Source organism: Oncorhynchus mykiss, chromosome 20 (assembly GCF_013265735.2).
Source record: "Oncorhynchus mykiss isolate Arlee chromosome 20, USDA_OmykA_1.1, whole genome shotgun sequence".
NCBI lineage: Eukaryota > Metazoa > Chordata > Actinopteri > Salmoniformes > Salmonidae > Oncorhynchus > Oncorhynchus mykiss.
This window is the reverse complement of record NC_048584.1, coordinates 7,201,573-7,224,758: the sequence shown is the minus strand read 5'-3', so window position 1 is coordinate 7,224,758 and position 23,186 is coordinate 7,201,573. Positions and strand designations below refer to the sequence as shown.

Genomic DNA, 23,186 nt, shown 5'->3' with positions numbered 1-23,186 from the left:
CTGAGATTATATGAACATGACTGGGCACTCTAACATATCTGTATCCATTCATCATCACCAATAGTGTCTCCCAAGGTCTTCCTCACATTTTTGTTTGACATGTTTTGTGTCATCGGCCTCTATCAAACCTTGATACAGTTTGGAAAGGAACTTGAGGTTTGTCAGACTGCCTGCCGTAAAATAGCATCTGGCTTGTCTAGTGTTTGCTGGACAGAGAGAATTAAGTGTTGTATCTAGGGCTGTGGCGGTCACAGAATTTCGTCAGCAGGTGATTGTCAATCAAATAACTGTCGGTCTGATCGTTAATTAACATAAAAACATTTAGCACTCCTAGTTTCCACACATAGCTTAAAGCCACTGATTCAGAGAAAAGTCTAATAAATCCGTGTAATATAGCCTACACCTTCACAATAAATCCATTATGTTAGACAGGTCTAAAGAAACATGATATGAAGAAAATGTAGTCCATTTCAGAAGAAAATAATAGCATACTCTGAGCTTTCTTTATGTTAGGTCCTGATGTGGCTATGTCAAATGGCTGTGGGCTACACCAGTTCATTTAGCAGACAAGATTTACTTAGATTTCCGTGGCATTATTATATATTATTTTATAGTAAGAATACAATTGAACAAAGCTGGATAAAATAAAGGATATTTTCTCCAAACTATTTGAGGGAGTGCGCACATGCGGCTATTCTGTGTTGAGCAGTTAAGAAAGAAATAGGTATTCCTATATGCTTAATTTAGAGTTATTAATGTAACTTTAGCTGTTCTACAAACGCTGGGCTATATGTTTTGATTTTTAATACATTGTAAGGTTGCATGATGCGACTCTAATGATTTTTTTTTTTTAAAGTTGCTTGAAAGGCATGAGCTCTGCTTTGTTGTTTTTTTGCGCAGGATGTACACACTTCAGTCTCTCATTCACAATTTGAAAAGCAATTGATAATGCTTAGAAGTTCCCGGCAGCATCCCCTTTGTGTGGCCATAATGCACCCAAAACAAGTCCATGCCTTTTGCGGCCAGTGGCCGTTGTGCCCTTGGCCCGGAGTGCTGCGCTGTGCCCTTCTCCCTGAGTGCTCCGAAGCACCTCTTACTCACATGGCTCTCCATCACATGGTCGGGTCTTTCAATGATCGGAAACATCGGGGGACAGTCAAAACAGAAACATCGGGGGACAGTCAAAACAGAAACATCGGGGGACAGTCAAAACAGAAACATCGGGGGACAGTCAAAACAAAAACATCTGGGGACAGTCAAAACAGAAACATCTGGGGACAGTCAAAACAGAAACATCGGGGGACAGTCAAAACAGAAACATCTGGGGACAGTCAAAACAGAAACATCTGGGGACAGTCAAAACAGAAACATCTGGGGACAGTCAAAACAGAAACATCGGGGGACAGTCAAAACAGAAACATCGGGGGACAGTCAAAACAGAAACATCTGGGGACAGTCAAAACAGAAACATCTGGGGACAGTCAAAACAGAAACATCGGGGGACAGTCAAAACAGAAACATCTGGGGACAGTCAAAACAGAAACATCGGGGGACAGTCAAAACAGAAACATCTGGGGACAGTCAAAACAGAAACATCTGGGGACAGTCAAAACAGAAACATTGGGGGACAGTCAAAACAGAAACATCTGGGGACAGTCAAAACAGAAACATTGGGGGACAGTCAAAACAGAAACATTGGGGGACAGTCAAAACAGAAACATTGGGGGACAGTCAAAACAGAAACATCTGGGGACAGTCAAAACAGAAACATCGGGGGACAGTCAAAACAGAAACATTGGGGGACAGTCAAAACAGAAACATCGGGGGACAGTCAAAACAGAAACATTGGGGGACAGTCAAAACAGAAACATCGGGTGACAGTCAAAACAGAAACATCGGGGGACAGTCAAAACAGAAACATTGGGGGACAGTCAAAACAGAAACATTGGGGGACAGTCAAAACAGAAACATTGGGGGACAGTCAAAACAGAAACATCTGGGGACAGTCAAAACAGAAACATCGGGGGACAGTCAAAACAGAAACATTAGGGGACAGTCAAAACAGAAACATCTGGGGACAGTCAAAACAGAAACATCGGGGGACAGTCAAAACAGAAACATCGGGGGACAGTCAAAACAGAAACATCGGGGGACAGTCAAAACAGAAACATCGGGGGACAGTCAAAACAGAAACGTTGGGGACGCAACTGCGCACGTCCTTATCCAATTCCGAGGTGCATATTGAAGATATTAGAAGAACTGTCCACATTTACTTTTCGGCAGCCAACAAGATGAGTCGGCCTAACGAACAGCAAAAACACTAGCCTATATCAATCTACTATACCCCATAGTACAAAAGTTGACCTATTCTGTTCTGTGCGAGAAATACATATTGTGTCAGTGTGAAAAGTAGGGAATTTGCTAGGGAAACTGACAGATCAATAACGTTACATTGACATACTGGCTAATACAACTCACATTGCACTGAAAAAATGTCAGAATATCAATCTTCATTCGTTTGGCCGATGGTTTCATAATTTGATTCAGGTCTAGTTTGTGACAAAAAATAATAGTTAATGTAAGCCAACTTTTGGCCAGCTCTCTCTCTGACGATACATAAAATTGCGAAAATTTGCCAGGTTAATTTACTTCTGAAACATGACAGAACAAAGGCTAGAATATATTTCCATGCAAACAACTGCTTTTAGATAGTAATAGCCACCTCATATCACTATCTGACAGATAATTAGAAGCTAGAGCTGACCTGTCTGTGGTAGTTACACACAGGTGTAACTTATTCATTCACCCCAATCAAGAGGGGATGAAACATTGGGGGGGGCCAAAAATATAATTTTAGAATGTGGGGGGGCATGTCCCCCGTCCCCAGTAAAATGTATGCCCTGGTGTTCCTTTTATCCAATTGAGGGGGTGTCCTCATCAGTGTCTTATCCCGAGGGCAGCATAATAGGCAAGGCTGCGTGATTGTGCATGGAAAGCATACCTAAATATTGAGCCAGTCAAATTGGAGTTAGCCTTGATCTGTTGGCTCGTTCCCTTGTGTGTTGCGGTTGATGTTTCTATAAGACGTTTTGAGCCTCCTTGGCAGTGTAAAATGTGTGTTGTATTTTGCCAGATCTCAGGTTGAGCTTGCATAGCTGTGATTTCACCTCGTTGTAGGTCGCCCTCTGTTTCAGCATCTCGGCACTCCGATCTAGGTATATGCTGATCCTCTTCTCAGCATAGGTCAGAGTCCCTGATACTACTGCGTGGCCAACAATTTGCCCATTTGACTTCAAAACTGTGGATTGCTTTCCATTTGAGTTATGTTGGGTTTTATTTTCATCGTTTACACCGGGACCCATTGCGGAAAGGACCCGTGCGGTGAACAATATTTATCAGCGGCATGGGAACCAGCTTCTCCTGCCCAAACAGTTCATAGAAAAAATGTATCATAAAATAAGTTGGATTGCCTGCTTCCACATCAGTTTCAAGTCCTGTGACCCGCACATTTTAATATCCAGGAATGCTTTTCGAGTGATTCATCAGAAATGAGCAGTGCAAGAGACTAATTTACCCGTTTTAATTTCAAGTAGAGGGGCAAAGGTCATTTCCTCACGAACAATCTCTTGAATAGTAGAGGCCAACTATTTCTGTTGTCAGGTGCTGAGAGCTGCCATGTTCCCACAAGTGAATTGTGAATGGACAGATTGTGCTCAACATTCTCCAGTGTGTATCAAGAATGGTCCAGCCTACTTGACACAACTGTGGGAAGCACATGGGCCTGCATCCCTGTGGAACGCTTTCCACACCTTGTAGAGTTGTAGACCAATTGAGGTTTGATGTAGCTATAGCCATTTGACGTGGTGATGTCTGTAATTCATAATATTTATTCCTATTAAGGCAACAATGACCTTCTGGTTCAACAAATTATAAGAATGTACACACATTATGCACAGATAATGCAGGATGACAACAGGTCAGGGTCATTGAAAGGTCACCATAAAAATAACTGCTCACGAGGTCAATAGCTGCGTGTAACACACACACACACACTGGCAGGCACAGGCACACCATTTCCCTTTAAATCACTAAGACAAGATTCTAAAGAAACACTACACATTACGATAGGAATTTCCTTTCAGAAGACATAATGCCATAAACACCATTTAGACCATCTGAAAAGCTGCCTCAGAGTATTAGTATTTAGTATGATATTTAGTATTTAGTATGATATTTACATTTCGTATGGGATATATTCATATCGTATGATATGTTACGAATTTGCTAAACTTATGACATGAATTCCAATTTGCTGTGGCTAACGTTAGCTAGGTGGCAATGCTAAAAAGCTGGCTAACATTAGCTATGCTAGGGGTTAGGAGTTAGATTAAAGGGTTAAGGTTAGGGGAAGGGTTAGCTAAAAGGGTTAAGATTAGGGTGACGGTTAGCTAAGTAGCTTAAAAGTAGTAGAACACTAGCTAATTGGTTAAAATTCTAAAGTTGTCTGTGATGAGTTTCAAACCCGCATCCTTTGGTTTGCTAGATGTTATACACCCACCCATCCAACTAGTAACCTTCTGTCTTAAGTAGCCATACCAAATGTAACATATCATACTAATTTGAGTGTCCCGGATTTACATTTACTATGTTACGTCTAGTCTATGAGACCAGGTTGCTAAAACAGACAAGGACCAGAGTCTGGTTGGGATAACCCTAGCTAGATGAGGATTGGTTGGGCCAAGGCATCCATCCTTCAGTCAGACAGATAGTTGTTCCATAGTAGCCAGGCAGGCTCAGCAATGCCAGGCTTTGTAATCCCCAGGCTGCCCAGTGCCCCATCTGTTCAATTACCTACTCCTCCCATTTCACCATTACCACCCCATCTCCCTTTCATTTAGACTTGTGTGTGTGTGGCAGCATTCCAGGGAAGATGAGGTCTGGGTTTTCCCCATCTGAAATAGCAGCAGACCTAATGACCCCCTCTAATTGCACAATGTCAATATTGTTGCATTTTAAATCCCACAGCACTCATATATGTTGCCAGAGATCTCATAAAATATGCTAAGAGAGCTAGCTCAATACAGTGTGACTTGGAGAAGAGACGAGGATAAATGCATACAGACTCATTTGTCTATGTTTTATTTATAGAGAATATTATCATTTAAAGCCGAAGCAATTATGCTGGGGTAAAATGACAAATTCTCTCATTCGATTTCTCTGCTATTTGAGTGTCAACAAAAACACAAGAACAGGGAAACATTGATCTCAGTTAGATTTCAAAGCAAATAATTTGAGAGGGGAAAAAAGTAATTTGCTCAGACATTCGCTTCAGAAATGAAATTCATAACCTCAGTGAAAGAAAAGAGTATCCGGATGACATTGGAAATTGAGCTGATATATAGATTGATAATGAGTAGAAAACCAATAAGACTCCAACGACATGAACATCTCAGATTAGAATTCACAGGATCAATACATTCACAGTGACACAGTAACACAATGGCATTGTGATAGAGTGAGCCACTGCACTGTCTGAGTACAGTCATAACATTCAAAGCAGATCATTTTCTTATCCCTATTTTGCTCCTTCATGTGGGGGGAACATGTTTATATTTGGATTTTCTTTACCCTTATTTTACCAGGTAAGTTGACTGATAATACATTCTCATTTACAGCAACGGCCTGGGGAATAGTTACAGGGGAGATGATAGGGGATGAATGAGCCAAAAGGAAGCTGGGGATCATTAGGTGACCATGATGGTATGAGGGCCAGATTGGGAATTTAGCCTGGACACCAGGGTTAACACCCCAACTCCTACAATACGTGCCATGGGATATTTAATGACAGAGTCACGACACCCGTTTAATTTCCGATCCGAAAGACAGCACCCTACAAAGGGCAATGTCCGAAATCACTACCCTTGGGCATTGGGATATTATTGTTTTTTAGACCAGAGGAAAGAGTGCCTCCTACTGGCCCTCTTACACCATTTCCAGCAGAATCTGGTCTCCCATCCAGGGACCGACCAGGATCAACATGAAATGGGTCCATAAAAAAATGCATTGTACATTGACAGGGTGGTGCTAAATTACTTCCATTTAGCAGCACTGATTGTGTCTATTTGCATAGGCCTTCCCACAGATGTCGCACATGAATGCTTTGACACCAATGTGCACACGCTCGTGATATGTTAGATGACTTCGATGGCTGAACATCTTCCCACATTGATCACACTCAAATGATTTCTCCCCTGTGTGAATGTGCATGTGAACTTTAAGAAGATGATTGCTAAAGAAACCTTTGCCACAGATACTATAATGACATGATTTCTTCCCTGTGTGAGTGACCATATAATTTTGGGGGGGGGTATAACAACTTGAACAAACTTCCTCACAAATCACTTAAAAAGTATTTCCACCAGTATGCTTGTTTATTTTATGTTTCTTTAGGATTCCGGATTGGGTGACCTATAGAGTTATCTGGTGTCTTTTGACATTACCTGAAGAATTAAACTTTTTGACACAAATGTCACAAGAAAAAGGTTTCTCTTCCTTGTGTGTCCTCATATGTTTATTCAGATGGTTCCGTTTGACAAAACATTTGCCAAACACATCACAAACCAAACTTTTTAAAATTTAGTTTCTCCGGGGTGTGTGACCACCATATGCTTTCTGAGAGCAGGTGCATCGCTGAAACGTCATTTTTTCTTTACGAGTCATCATGTTTTTTTTAAAGACACAGCGGTAAAGATCATCTTGCCACAGGTTCCACAGCAATAGTTCCTCTCCTCTGAATGTGCTTCCTCGTGATAAGCCAATACTTCTCTGGACCACACACTTGTGCCTCAAGTCTTTTTCCTCTACAAACTTTCTTTAATAAACTGTGCATGTGACCGTCTCCTCTGTTTTGTGAGCCTCCATGTGTGACTGCAAAGTACATTCATGGCAAAACACTGCATCACAACTGAAGGCTTTCTCTAGGTCTTTAATGGAACATTCCTCAAGCTGTTTGGCCAGATAAAATCATTTCCCACACTGAGCAGCTGTAGGGTTTTGTATGGGACTGAAGATGTCGTCAAACATTTCTTCTTGAAAAATGTTTCACAATGGGAACAGATGAGGGGCCCCTCATTGGCCGCATCCTCACATTGGAAATCTTCTCCATCCCTACCTGGGTCTGATCCAGATGGGGCCTGAGGGTCAAGGTCAGGATCCTCGCTGGGATCAAACTCAGGAAGCCATCCATCTTCTGATGAAAGTGAGGACAGGGGGTCAAGGCCAGGATCCTCTTCCTTATAATGTGACTCAAAAGAAGATCCCTCATCTGCAGCAGTGTCATTGTGGTTGTTGCTGTGCACATGCAGAAGAAACCAGTTTGATAAATCATCTGACTGTAGCAACAACAAAAAATTACACTGTGTTGTGCTATTAGTTATGTTACACAGGAAACAGATGTTCCCGTGCTTAACTCCATTCCTTTTCTTTTTAATCCTGAAAAAATCAAATTACAAGCACACCCATAACATGATGCAGCCACCACCATGCTTGAAAATATGGAGTTTGATACTCAGTAATTAGTTGTATTGGATTTGCCCCAAACATAACACTTCGTATTCAGGACAATAAGTAAATTGCTTTGCCACCTTTTTAGCAGTATTACTTAAGTGTCTTGTTGCAAACAGGATGCATGTTTTGGAATATTTTTATTCTGTACAGTCTTCTTTCTTTTCACTCTGTCAATTAGGTTAGTATTGTGGAGTAAATACAATGTTGTTGATCCATCCTCTGTTTTCTCCTATCACAGACATTAAATATGTAACTGTTTGAAAGTCACCATTGGCCTCATGGTGAAATCCCTTCCTCTCCAGCAACTGAATTAGAATAGAACACCTGTATCTTTGTAGTGCCTGGGTGTATTGAAACACCATCCAAAGTGTAATTAATAACTTCACCATGCTCAAAGGGATATTCAATGTCTGCTTTTATGTTGACCCATCTACCAATAGGTGCCCTTCTTTGCTAGGCATTGGAAAAACCTCCCTGGTCTTTGAGGTTGAATCTGTGTTTGAAATGCATTGCTGAACTGAGGGACCTTACAGATAATTGTATATGTGGGGTATAGAGAAGAGGTTGTCATTCAAAAATCTTGTTAAACATTATTATTGGTCCATGTAACTTTGACTTGTTAAGCAAATTTGTACCGCTGAACTTATTTAGGCTTGCCATAACAAAAGGGGTTCAATAATTATTGACTCAAGACATTTCATTTCTCATTACTCAGTCATTTGTACGGATTTAAAAAAAAAAAAACTTTGTTTAGGCTAATGACAAAAACAAAAGTAATCCCTTTTCAATTCAGACTGTAACATCTAAATGTGGAGAAAGTTTCTCCTCTATAAATTGGTGTTGTTTGGTAAATGTTTGCTTCGTTTCAAATAGAGATAAAAATGTCTTTCTACTTTTTAGCGCTGGGCCACTTTTGGTTTGTTCCAATTATAAATAAAACGTTGCTTCCACACAAGATTTGAACATGTTTCTGACTTGCCTTAATGACCATCAGAATTTGGCACCTTAATGGTGCCAAATTCTGATTTGCTTAACGACCGACTTTATTGAGATGGATACTAAGACACAATGGACATCTGGTTTGGCGTGTAATGAAGTGCCAAAAGACTGACATACCCGTCTAATTAGCTAGATTAACCTATTAAAGATTAGAAAGGTTGGGCCTTTTACACATTTAAATCAACAATTACCAACAGTGTGCTTGCTGGCGTTACAAACAAAAATTAATGATGAAGCCTATTATAGCCTAGGCTTCCATCACCTCCGTCTAAGGCTGTACCATAGCCACCTGTTGCCACGTCTGCTCCCGCGGACTCACTTGGACTCCATCACGTCATTGATTGCCTCCTCTAGATCTGTCACTTCCTCCTTTTCATTCCCGTGTCTGCGTTGTTTTTTGTTTCTCTTGTCCAGGCGCTGTTCTTGTTTAGTTTCATGTACATATTATTAAATCCTGACCCTGTACTTGATTCCTGATTCCCAGCGTCTGTAGCATAAATGCCAACGTTTTGGAATGACAGTCGCATGGATCCTTGTTACAGCTCGAGCTATTGTGTTCTCATATTTTTTTGCGCCTCCAAAAATATATACTCATTAGGAGTCAATGCATGTTATAGGGATACCCTATGCACACATGTGTAAATAAAACCTACATCTAATATCCAAATATTTGGATAGAAGCTGCTTTCCCACTTTTAAAGGGCCACAATAATAGCAATGACAACCTTTGGGGTGTAAATTCTGGGTTTGGAATGCAGAAGTGCTCCTGAGTACAGTAGGCCTACCTTTTACTGTGACATAATATATAGGACATTGTGTTTGATGCAATATGCATGACCAATGTTGTAAAATGTACTGCGACAACGTACAGAAAATGTACGGTGCAATAGGCTGTCTGTCCAATATAAAAACGTACGGAACATCATGCAATACCAATGGGCTGAAAAACAATGGGATATAAATGCATTTTCTAAAGTTGATTATAACATTACTATTAAACAGTAGCATTATAAATCATGTTTTGTTATTTGTATTACTGTGGTTACCATAGCTATATAATCATTCATATTAATGCTGTTGTCAATGCTATAACATTATTTGTGCCATTAGCTTTTCAGTTTTATATATTGTTAAACAAAATTCTAAATCTACTGACAATTTCGAATAAATTGTTACCAATTTCGACCATTTGTATAATTGTTTTGCATCGTCATTACGGGATTTATATTTTGAGGTGAAATTGCCGAGTTCACCGCCTTATCAAGGCGATACATGGTCATTCTGACGTCTGCATTGGTGTGAAACATTTACAGTGATGTGAATGCCCTGACTTCTGCAGAGGTCATACTTCTTGTGCTTCGGTGAGCAGCAGATCGCTGTTGTGAAGGAAGTGAGTTTGTGTTTGTACAGAACCTCCCACCAAACAATAATTTCAAAGCAGAACCCTCCGCATTGTTACAAAACTTGCGAGGCGCACGGTGATGCGGTACAGAGCTCAATTTAGCCTCTTCGTGCCAGTGGCGACCCATCAATTTTTGGGGGGAGGCTTGCCTGTTATTTTGGTATATACATGTCACATATCAGTTCAGACAATGTAAAATAAATATATATATATATATATATATATATATATATATATATAAAAAATTGAGTTAATAAAGCCGCATACAAATATGGTCTCGTTTTCTTGAGTAAGGGAGCTCCAAAACGCAGGTGTTTCAGCCTAGCTCAGTGATTTCTGTGGTGGTGGCACAAGCCAGCAGAAAATACGGAGCGGTTGCGCTGTGATTGGCTCAGTGTTCTGTCGCACATAGGGACACTATGTCACCACCAAGTCTAAGGGTAGAGGTCAGAAATTCAAGCCCCTTGGGTGCTGCCACAGAGTTACATTAGAAGTGCCCATCGAAGGCTCAAGGTCAGTGGCCACAGATACAATTACGTAAAATCACATATCTACAGTGGCTTTGATTGGATTGATCATGTCAACATCATACCTTCAAAATCTTAGCTAGCAGTCATCATCATGAATCAAGTCAACAATCTACTGGCAAATCCTTTTTAATCCTTGTCATATGAAGAGAAATTATAGATTAAACTTATCGGTGTTCATCGGCCATTGGACAAACATTACACAACAAGTTGGAAATAACAAATTCAACAATGAGTGGTTTGGAAGGAATCAGTGGCTAACTGCAAGCATCATTAGCCTGCTATTCTGTGTAGTGGCTGTGTGGTCCCAAATCTAAGATTAAGGGTCTCTTCCCCTAGTTTAAAATTATAAAACATTCAACATTGGCCAATGAAGCATGAGTTGTGCCGCGCTCAAAATAACTGGTATTGAACCAGGATCTGTAGTAACGCATCTAGCACTGCGGTGCCTTAGACCGCTGCGCCGCGCGGGAGGCCCCTCAAAACAACTTAATTCTGAACTGCAAAATCTGACTTTAGTGAGTTCAAAACAACTGGGAACTCGGGGAAAAACGAGCTAGAACTGAAAATACGTCTTGAACTTTTATCCAACTCGGAATTGTAAATCGGGAACTCTGGCCTCTTTATAGAGCTACGACCTGAAGATCACAGACGTCATCATGATTCACCCCCCCCCAAGAGTTCCCAGCTGTCTTGAAAGCACCATAAACCAGAGAATGACAGATTTTGATGACAAAATTTCACCAAGGACTGCCGCACCACCTTCCTGTTCAAGTGAGCACAGCACAATAAGGGGAGTCCAAAAATGTATTGTATGCTGCTGCATAAATGATGTAATATGTCAGGGAGATATGTATACTGTAGCTAAGAAAGTAATACTAAGTGTATGTAGTGTAGGAAGCTGTTAGTAGCCCATGTGCCTCACCCTAATAATCTGGTCTATTTTCACATCTTAATTTCTCCTACTGTTCTGACTTGGTGATGCACACATAGCCTATAACCTGTTTTTGAGAAATGTAATCATCGAATATTGTAAGAGCTTTCAATGTCCCATGTTCTGAATTCTGTCGCTGTACATTTCAAAAGTGCTGAACAGTTATATTAACTACGTCCATTAACGTCTTAATCAAAATTACAGATGGCCTCTTATGCGCTTGTCGTACCCTTTTGCCAGTTTGTACATCTCAATTGTTAATAGAAACCACATTTGTTTAAGCAAGTCAGCCATATCAGCAATGTTTATGACATTTTAAAGGACAGTAAAATGAGGCTGAATGAACTGTTTCGCTGCCAGACAAGGCTCCGCTGATAGCCAGGTGTAGCAGTGGTAAGGTGTTGGGACTTCTGTTAGGACTTGGCTGTTGGGACAGCTTTATGTAGGCCCTAACAGTTTGTGGGCACCGTTTGTCACTGTTATAGTGCAATGAATGTATTGTTTAGTGTTGTGGCTTAGCTGGCATGCATCCCACGTATTTATTTTTTTGCCACTGTTCTAGAGTCACTGCAATTGAGTTACACCATCCATACGTAGCCTCTGACCACAATTTCAGATAAAGCATAAATTGGCTCTTTTTCTAGCTAGGTCTTGCTGGCAGAATCACAGAGGGCCTCTTATCAACTGTCGAATGTCTCCAGTCCCACAGAAAACAAGCGAGCGAGCAGAAATGTTCCCACCATCGGCAGTAAAATGAATAGCATGTCATAAGAACTTTTGTTATTGACCAAATGCTTATTTTCCAGCATCATTTGCAAATAAATTCATTAAAAATCCTACAATGTGATTTTCTGGATTTTTTTCTCTCATTTTGTCTTCTGGTTGAAGTGTACCTATGATGAAAATTACAAGCCTCTCTAATCTTTAAGTGGGAGAACTTGCACAATTGGTGGCTGACTAAATACTTTTTTGCCCCACTGTATCTGGCTCTGTACTAGTTCGTCAAAAGAGGACCATTGCGCTCTCCCAGTTCACCCATAACTTTGAGTGATTTTATCATCTGATATTGTGCATTTTTTCTAAGGAAGATCTGTGGACACTGAGATTAAAGGGAAACAATAACACTCATTAAGTATAAACATTCAAGTAGAGAAGTTTGACTATAGAGGTTTATTAAAATGTACTTAAGAGCCCAAAGCTAACTACAATTGTAAAATATTTGATTTTTCCTAAGGTGGAATGTCACGCAGGTCACATTTTCAACATAAAAACTGAGGCCGTTTGATTTAGTTTAGTAAGTTCTTGAGCACCAACATTTTCACACTGCCATATTATTCAGAGGCCCTGTGCCATTAATCTTAGACCTGTTTCTTCAGTAATCCTCTGCACTGTTTCCAGGAGCTGGTTTCCAGTTGTACTTGCACTTGTGGACTTTTAGATTGTGTCTACAGGCATAGGCATTCCCACAGTCTTTGCACACAAATGCTTTGACACCAGTGTGCACACGCTCGTGAGATTTTAGATGACCTTTCTGGCTGAACCTCTTACCACATTGATCACACTCAAATGGTTTCTCGCCTGTGTGAGTGCGCATGTGAACTTTAAGGAAATTGTACATAAACCCTTTCCCGCAAACTTTACAGTAATATGGTTTCAACCCTGTGTGAGTGACCTTGTGAATTTTAAGTGAATGATGATACCTAAAACCTTCCCCACAAATGTCACACTTGAACGGTTTCTCTCCTGTGTGAATGCGCACATGCTGATCCAGAGAAACTTTCACATAGAAGGATTTACCACAGTGATTGCAGACATATGGCTTTGGGCCAGACGGCTGAATTGTCCCAGAGTGCAGCTTTGGGCCAGACTGCAGCTTTTCCTGAAGTGTAAGGTGACGTCTCTTGTGACTCCGGAGGGAGGAAGGCTCAAAGAAGGCTTTCTCACAGACATCACACTTGTAAGGCCTTTCACCAGTGTGCCTTATTTTATGGATCTTCAGGGTTCCGGACTGGGTGAACCTTTTACCACAAACGTCACAGCAATACAATTTCTGGCCTGTATGAGTTCTCTTGTGTCTGCTGAGATTAGCACCTTGACTAAACTTTTTTCCACAAACATCACAAGAAAAAGGTTTCTCTGCCCCATGTAGAGTCATATGGCTTTTCAGATGGCACTTTCGGCCAAAACATTTGCCACACACGTCGCAAACAAAATATTTTTCTTTAGTTTCTCCAGGATGGATGACCCCCATATGCTTTCTGAGAGCAGGTGCATCGCTGAAACGTTGGCCACATACAGTACAGCTATGATCCTTTTCTATATGACTCCTCTTATGGACGGCTAAGGTTGAAGTGGTAAAGAAAAGTTTGCCGCAGGTTTCACAGCAATACTTTCTCTCCCCTGAATGCGTAGCCTCGTGATCGACCAGTCTGCGTCTCCACTTGAAGGTCTTTGGGCAAAGAGAGCAGCTGAATGTCTTCGGTGCATCACCACTACACTTGTGCCTCTCTAGTCCCGTTTCCCCTAGAAACTTTTTTTCACAAACTGTGCATGTGACCGTTTTCTTTGTTTTGTGTCGCTTCATGTGTGACTGCAAAGCAGGTTTCTGGCGAAACACTGCGTCGCAATCGGCACAACTGAAGGGTGTCTCTCCAGAATGTGTCATGGAGTGTTCCTCAAGCCGCCTCTTCAAGCTAAAACATCTCCCACACTGCAAGCAGCTATAGGGTTTTGAATGGGTCCGAAAGTGTTTATTCAATAAACATCTCATCTTGAAATCTTTTCCACAATGAGAACAGCTGAAGGGCTGTCTGTCTCGTTTGTCTTGGTCTGTTGCAAACAGGCTCTGGGGTTCAAGATCAAACTCGTCTTGTGGATGAAACTGAGGGAGCAAATCCTCATCTGATGCAGGTGAGGACAGGGGGACAAAGTCAGGTTGATCATCATGATGATTAGACTCAGAGACAGATCCCTCACCTGTAAAAGAGATGGCCATTGTTAATTTTGTTTTGGACATGAAGAAACCAGTACATACATACAATTAAGAAAAATACATACAAATACAACACAAAAACACTGCACACCTAAGTCATAGTAGATCTCTAAACCATCTCGGCTGTGCTACCTAACAATACTCAGACAACACTGTGTAGCAACAATTGCATAGTGAACGGCAGGGCAGAGAAGCAAACCCAGGCCGCTGGTGTGAAATGCAAACACCCTACGCATCCCGCCAGTAGGGTTAACCCACTTGGTGGCAATTGCAACGTGGAGGCCAGCATCCCCAAGTCGCCTCTTCACTGTTGACGTTGAGACTGGTGTTTTGTAGGTACTATGAAGCTGCCAGTTGAGGACCTGTGAGGCGTCTGTTTCTCAAACTAGACACTAATGTACTTTGTGCTGTTCTGTGAAGGGAGTAGTACACAGCGTTGTACAAGATCTTCAGTTTCTTGGCAACTTCTCACATGGAATAGCCTTCATTTCTCAGAACAAGAATAGACTGACGAGTTTCATAAGAAATGTCTCTGTTCCTGGCCATTTTGAGAATGTAATCAAACTCACAAATGCTAAAACTCCAGATACTCAACTAGTTTAAAAAGAAGGCCAGTTTTATTGTTTCTTTAATCAGAACAACAGTTTCAGCTGTGCTAACAATTGCAAAAGCGTTTTCTAATGATCAATTAGCCGTTTAAAATTCTAAACTTGGAATGGAACACAGGAGTGATGGATGCTGATAATGGGCCTCTGTACGCCTACCTAGATATTCCATTAAACATAAACATGTGTAGTTTCCAGCTACAAAAGTCATTTACAACATTAACAATGTCCACACTGTATTTCTGATCAATTTGATATGATTTAAAAAGGAACTATTTTATTTTGCTTAAAAAAAAAATGTTTTTAAACAAGGACATTTCTAAGTGACCCCAAACTTTAACGGTAGTGTATGCATGCATGAGTACAGTTGAAGTCAGAAGTTTACATACACCTTAGCCAAATACATTTCAACTCAGTTTCACAATTCCTGACATTTAATCCTAGTAAAAATTCCCTGTCTTAAGTCAGTTAGGATCACCACTTTATTTTAAGAATGTGAAATGTCAGAATAATAGTAGCAAAAATAATTTCAGCTTTTATTTATTTCATCACATTCCCCGTGGGTCAGAAGTTTACATACACTCAATTAGTATTTGCTAGCATTGCCTTTAAATTGTTTAACTTGGGTCAAACGTTTTGGGTAGCCTTCCACAACCTTCCCAGAACCAGTTGGGTGAATTGTGGCCCATTCCTCTTGACAGAGCTGGTGTAAATGAGTCAGGTTGGTAGGCCACCTTGCTCGCACACGCTTTTTCAGTTCTGCCCACACATTTTCTATAGGATTGAGGTCAGGGGCTTTGTGATGGCCACTCCAATACCTTGACTTTGTTGTCCTTAAGCCATTTTGCCACAACTTTGGAAGTATGCTTGGGGTCATTGTCCATTTGGAAGACCCATTTGCGATCAAGCTTCCTGACTGATGTCTTGAGATGTCGCTTCAATATATCCACAATTTTCTTTCCTCATAATGCCATCTATTTTGTGAAGTGCACCAGTCCCTTCTGCAGCAAACCACCCCCACAACATGATGCTGCCACCCACGTTGGGATGGTGTTCTTTGGCTTGCAAGCATCCCCCTTTTAACTCCAAACATAACAATGGTCATTATGGCCAAGCAGGTCTATTTTTGTTTCATCAGACCAGAGGACATTTCTCCAAAAAGTACGATCTTCGTCCCCATGTGCAGTTGCAAACCGTAGTCTGCCTTTTTTAATGGCGGCTTTGAATTAATACTTGCGTACTATTGTTTGTACAGATGAACGTGGTACCTTCAGACGTTTGGAAATTGTTCCCAATGATGAACCAGACTTGTGGAGGTCTACAATTTTTTTTCTGAGGTCTTGGCTGATTTCTTTTCATTTTCTCAAGATGTCAAGCAAAGAGGCACGGAGATTGACGGTAGGCCTTCAAATATATCCACGGGTACACCTCCAATTGACTCAAATTATGTAAATTAGCCTTTCAGAAGCTTCTAAAGCCATGACATAATTTTCTGGAATTTTCCAAGCTGTTTAAAAGCACAGTCAACTTAGTGTATGTAAACTTCTGACCCACTGGAATTGTGATTCAGTGAATTATAAGTGAAATAATCTGTCTGTAAACAATTGTTGGAAAAATTACTTGTGTCATACACAAAGTAGATGTCCTAAACGACTTGTCAAAACTATAGTTTGTTAACAAGAAATTTGTGGAGTGGTTGAAAAGCGAGTTTCAATGACTCCAACCTAAGTGTATGTAATCCTCCGACTTCAACTGCATATATACATATATTTTTAAGACAATCATGGTACCAATATTGCTTGTAATACACCAGTGCTTTCAGAAAGTATTCATACCCCTTCACTTATTCCACCTTTTGTTGTGTTACAGCCTGCATTCCAAATTGATTAAATAAATTTCTCACTAACCTACACACAATACCACATAATGACAAAATGAAAACATGTTTGTAGATTTTTGGGCTAATTAAATACAGAAATATCCAATTTACAAAAGTATTTACATCTGAGTCCATACTTTGTAGAAGCACCTTTGCGGCGATTACAGATTTGAGTCATCTTGGTTGGGTATGTCAAGGACTTTCCAGCATTGCTTTGGCTGTATGCTTGGGGTCATTGTCCTGTTGCAACGTACATTTATCTCAGTCTAAGGTTTTTTGCACTGTGAAGCAGGTTCTAATCAAGGACTTTCCTGTATTTGGCTCCATTCACTGTTCCCTCTATCCTTACCAGTCTCCCAGTCCCTGCTGCCACCACATAAATGCTTGCCTTATGCTTGGAGTCTTTCACATGCCTTTTTGCAAACTCCAGTCATGTGCCTTTATCCTCAGGAGTGGCTTCCGTCTGGTCACCTTCCCAGATTGGTGAAGTGGTGTAGAGACTGAAAGGTTATCCCATCTCACCCAAGGAACTCTGTAGTTCTGTCAGAGTGGTAATTGGGGTTCTTGGTCACCTCCCTGACCAAAGTCCTTCTTGTCCATTGGCTCAGTTTGGTCTGATGGCCATCTGTAGGCAGAGCCTGGGTAGTTGCATATTTTTTCAATTTCCCAATGATTGAAACCACTGTGCTCTGGGAAACTTTCAACACACTAGAAATTGTTTTATACCCTTCCCCAGATAGAATTGTGATGAGGCATACAGTATATCTCGGAGATACACGGACAGTTCCGTTGTGACAACGTGATTGGAGTCTATCTGTGGCCAATTCAATTGGTTGGACATGATTTAGAAAGAAAAACAACTGTCTATGTAAGTTGACAGTGGATGTCAGAGCAGAAACTAAACGTGTGTGTGTGTGTGTGTGTGTGTGTGAGAGAGACACACAGACAAAAGTTTTAGAACACCTACTCATTCAAGGGTTTTTCTTAATTTTTTTTACTATTTTCTACATTGTAGAATAATAGTGAAGACATCAGCACTATGAAATAACAAAGAATAATGTAGTAACCCAAAAAAAGTGTTAAACAAATCAAAATATATTTTATATTTGAGATTCTTCAAAGTAGCCACCTTTTACCTTGATGACAGCTTTGCACTCTTAGCATTCTCTCAACTAGCTTAATCTGGAATGCTTATACAAAAGCCTTGAAGGAGTTCCCACATATGCGGAGCACCTGTTGGCTGCTTTTCCTTCACTCTGTGGTCCAATTCATCCCAAACCATCTCAATCGGGTTGAGGTCAGGTGATTGTAAAGGCCAGGTCATCTGATGCACCACTCCCTCACTCTCCTTCTTGATTAAATAGCCCTTACACAGCCTGGCTGTTTGTTGGATCATTGTCCTGTTGAAAAACAAATGATAGTGGGACTAATCCCAAACCAGATGGGATGCTGTTAAGTGACAGTTTCACCAGCAAAGCACCACACACCATCTCCTCCAGGCTTCATGGTGGGAACCACACATGCAGAGATTATCCGTTCACCTACTCTGCGTCACAAAGACACAGCGGTTGGAATCATTAATCTCAAATTTGGACTCATCAGATCAAAGGACAGATTTCCACCGGTCTAATGTCCATTGCTCGTGTTTCTTGGCCCAAGCAAGTCTCTTATTCTTATTGGTGTCCTTTAGTAGTGGTTTCTCTGTGGCAATTCAACCATGAAGGCCTGATTCACACAGTCTCCTCTGAACAGTTGATGTTAAGATGGGTCTGTTACTTGAACTCTGTGAAGCATTTCTTTGGGCTGCAATTTCTGAGGCTGGTAACTCTAATGAATTTATCCTCTGCAGCAAAGTTAACTCTGGGTCTTCCTTTCCTGTGGCGGTCCTCATGAGAGCCAGTTTCATCATAGCGCTTGATGGTTTTTGTAATTGCACTTGAAGAAACTTTCAAGATTCTTGAAATGTTCCATATTGACTGACCTTCATGTCTTAAAGTAATGATGGACTGTCGTTTCTCTTTGCTTATTTGAGCTGTTCTTGCCATAATATGGACTTGGTCTTTTATCAAATAGGGCTATCTTCTGTATACCACCCCTACCTTGTCACAACACAACTGATTGGCTCAAATGCATTAGGAAGGAAATACATTCCACAAATTAACTTAACAAGGCACACCTGTTAATTGAAAGGCATTCCAGGTGACTAACTCATTGTTAAGATAATGGGCATAATGCCAACCCAGAGATGGCGCTAGTGGGGTACCTATCTATGATATATAAACAAGTGCATTATTAGTGTCTGATTAGGATGTCGTGACCTGTAACATGTAATACCTGAGTAAAGGATTATGTTTGAATTTTACCAAACTCTCCGACCTGAGTATTCACATAATAACATTGTCTCAGAAGTGCTCCACCTGGTGGTGGATGAGTCTGTTAGACCAGTTCAACAGCTTCCCCACCAAATTCCCATTCCACTGAAGGAAAAGATAAAGGCTGTTGATTCAAAGGATGAACAGGGTGTCATTACGAAGGTCACCAAACCTACTAAGTCAATAAGCAACATGGTTGTGGTGGAAAAGCCTGGCAAAATAAGAGTCTGCCTCGATCCAAGTGCCCCAAACAAAGCCTTATGTAGGACACCGTACTAAATGCCTACCATTGAATAGATATTGCCAAGCCTGGCATAAGCGCAAATCTTTTCAGTTATAGATGCAAAAAAATGGTTACTAGCAGGTACGTTTGGAGGAAGAGAGTAGTTACCTCACCACATTTTGGACCCACAGTGGTAGATACCAGTGGACCAGGTTAGAGCCTTTGAGTGAAACCAGCTGCAGAGAAATATCACCAAAGGCAGCATGATGCACTTCAGGGACTGCCAGGAATAGGTGTCATAGCTGATGACATTCTGGTATACAGCTGTTGTGCTACAATGGAAGACGCAGTGCAGGACTCCCAGAGGGCTATGGCAGCAGTCCTGTACAGCGCTTAATGTCTAGACGCACTCGCTCTCTGTTGCCAACAGCTCCCCAAGCTCCTCGCACCAAAGGTCATTAGGGATGTTCAGGCACACAAACTTGCACGTCAGAACTCCTCAAAACATTACTATGACTAGCATGCAAAAAATCTGCCTGTAATAAAACAAGGTCAAGCTGTCATAGTGCTCCTGTCCCCTCACACCAGGGATGCCATACGGGGTCTTGGCACATGCATAGGGCACATCAGCGCAAGGTCATATGAAGTGGAAGGGCCGAAAGTATGGAATGAACCGGAAGGACATACGCCCAGTTCAGGAGCGCATAGGGCACAGGAGAGCACAGAAGACTGAATATCCTCTGGATGGTGTGGGCAGGACACAATGGGGAGACGGGGAAGACCCCACCAGGGCAGTTCTCTACCGACCATACCTACAATATTTCAGGAGGCTGAGGAAGGAGAGGCCCTGAGATTCCCAGGGGTGCCCAACATCTCAGAGGTGCCAGGAGAGGACCTGAGGATGCCAGAGGTGCCCAACATCCCAGAAGTGCCAGGAGAGGACCTGAGGATGCCAGAGGTGCCCAACATCCCAGAAGTGCCAGGAGAGGACCTGAGGATGCCAGAGGTGCCCAACATCCCAGAAGTGCCAGGAGAGGACCTGAGGATGCCAGAGGTGTCCAACATCCCAGAGGTGCCAGGAGAGGACCTGAGGATGCCAGAGGTGCCCAACATGCTACCAGTGTGACACACTATGTTCCTTAAGAGATGGACAATGATTTTGTTGATAATGTAAATAGGTATTTTCACTGTGGTATTAAAATGGTAGGACGTGCTTGAGCTAATTCTATATGAAAAGGAAGATGTTAAGATAATGGGCATAATGCCAACCAAGAGATGGCGCTAGTGGGGCACCTATCTAGGATATATAAAGAGGTGCATTATGAGTGTCTGATTAGTGTCTGATGTCGTGACCTGTAACACGTAATACCTGAGGTGTATCTCACTGATCATCCCTAAAGCCAACACCTCATTTGGCCGCCTTTCGTTCCAGTTCTCTGCTGCCTGTGACTGGAACGAATTGCAAAAATCGTTGAAGTTGGAGACTTTTATCTCCCTCACCAACTTCAAACATCTGCTATCTGAGCAGCTAACCGATCGCTGCAGCTGTACATAGTCTATCGGTAAATAGCCCACCCAATTTACCTACCTCATCCTCATACTGTTTATATTTATTTACTTTTCTGCTCTTTTGCATACCAATACAACCTATACATGACCATCTGATCATTTATCACTCGTGTTAATCTGCAAAATTGTGGGCCTCCCGGGTGGCGCAGTGGTTAAGGGCGCTGTACTGCAGGGTTCGCGCCCAGGCTCTGTCGTAACCGGCCGCGACCGGGAGGTCCGTGGGGCGACGCACAATTGGCCTAGCGTCGTCCGGGTTAGGAAGGGATTGGTCGGTAGGGATATCCATGTCTCATCGCGCACCAGCAACTCCTGTGGCGGGCCGGGCGCAGTGCGCGCTAGCCAAGGTTGCCAGGTGCACGGTGTAACCTCCGACACATTGGTACGGCTGGCTTCCGGGTTGGATGCGCGCTGTGTTAAGAAGCAGTACGGCTGGTTGGGTTGTGTATCGGAGGACGCATGACATTCAGCCTTCGTCTCTCCCGAGCCCGTACGGGAGTTGTAGCAATGAGACAAGATAGTAGCTACTACAACAATTGGATACCACGAAATTGGGGAGAAAAAGGGGTAAAATTCACACAAATTTTTTAAAAAATAAATAAATCTGCAAATTGTAATTAATCGCCTACCTCCTCATGCCTTTTGCACACAATGTATATAGAATCTCTTTTTTTCTACTGTGTTATTGACTTGTTAATTGTTTACTCCATGTGTAACTCTGTGTTGTCTGTTCACACTGCTATGCTTTATCTTGGCCAGGTCGCAGTTGCAAATGAGAACTTGTGGACACCATCGGAATTACAACCACAGTGATGGCTCGAACTCGAATTTCAAAGACTGTAGAAAAATAACTTTTTTTCCCATTGTATTTTCTTCTACCAGATCTATTGTATCATATTCTCCTACATTCAATTCACATTTCCACAAACGTCAAAGTGTTTCCTTTCAAATGGTACCAATAATATGCATATCCTTGCTTCAGGGCCTGAGCTACAGGCAGCTAGATTTGGTATGTAATTTTAGGCGAAAATTTAAGAAAGGGGGCTATCCCCCGTTACACATGAAACGTAAATGTTGATTCAACTGTCACTGTGTGCTCCTTCTATGGTACTAGGAACATAACCACCATTAGCTAAATACGTTACATACTCACCCCTTTGTGGTTTTTCTTCCGTCCTCCCTCCTGCCAGACGGAGAGGCCTGTTTAGAGCGGTTTTCTCCACCACTCTCACTTCCGATTCGACCACGTACGTTAGCAGTGCTATTTTCTCTATCGAGGTTTTACTCAACACCTCCATGAATGATGCAAACTTTCTCTGAAAGAAGAAGAGTAAATTGAACTTAGTGATACCGTTACTGAAAATTCAAAACACACTCACTGCCTCATCGTTACTGCCTGAAGCTTTTAATAAATGAGTTAATTGACGAACTCACCGTGTTGGTTTTATTCACGCGTGTCATTTCTCTCTTTAGCAAACTATTCTCTTCATTTTCCATAACAGCAACAAAGCACTCGTCTAAGAGTCTCGACACCTCCCTTACTGCCGATTCAACGAATATATCCATAATAGTACATAATTGTGTCTGAAAAACCTCGTTGCTCGACATGGTTGTTAGCGCCGCTCTGAAGCCAAGCCAGCAATAATATTTTACTACTTCCGGGTCACGGATTTTTTTTTTTTCTTCTTCTATGGAATTATGGCGGTCCGCAACAACGTTAGAGGTGCAAGCCGCCAGCTACTGGATGGGGTGAAAACGGATCAACCTTAACAACATATTAGGGAGAAGTGAAGAATAAAATATACGTTAAAAAAAGAAAAAAATAATATATATATATATATATATATATATATACACTTATAATATTCCAAACAAACAAAAACCAAAAACTTCTTCAGTCAGATTAATATGTTTAGGCTGTGAAAACATCAGTAAGGTTTTTAATCAAGTCAACACTCACCAGGCTGCAGTGCCAGAGGTATTCAAGGGCCTGTTCTCAGAGCATGCGCAGAACAGCTGGCAGGCATATGCATTGTCATTTTCAACCTCTCCCTGACCCAGTCTGTAATCCCCACATGTCTCAAGATGACCACCATCCTTCCTGTTTCCAAGAACTCTAAG

The 23,186-nt window shown here is 41.6% G+C and overlaps 1 protein-coding gene across 1 annotated transcript; it reads right to left on the bottom strand.

The window, feature by feature from the left end:
* Window positions 1-12,577: 12,577 nt before the first annotated feature.
* On the bottom strand, window positions 12,578-22,883 carry LOC110498883 (gastrula zinc finger protein XlCGF57.1). Its single transcript, XM_021575561.2, has 3 exons — window positions 22,500-22,883; window positions 22,219-22,381; window positions 12,578-14,404 (listed from the first exon to the last, which is right to left on the bottom strand). Exons 1-3 carry the CDS (start codon window positions 22,671-22,673, stop codon window positions 12,801-12,803), a joined length of 1,941 nt encoding a protein of 646 aa, XP_021431236.1. The 5' UTR covers window positions 22,674-22,883; the 3' UTR covers window positions 12,578-12,800.
* Window positions 22,884-23,186: the final 303 nt, after the last annotated feature.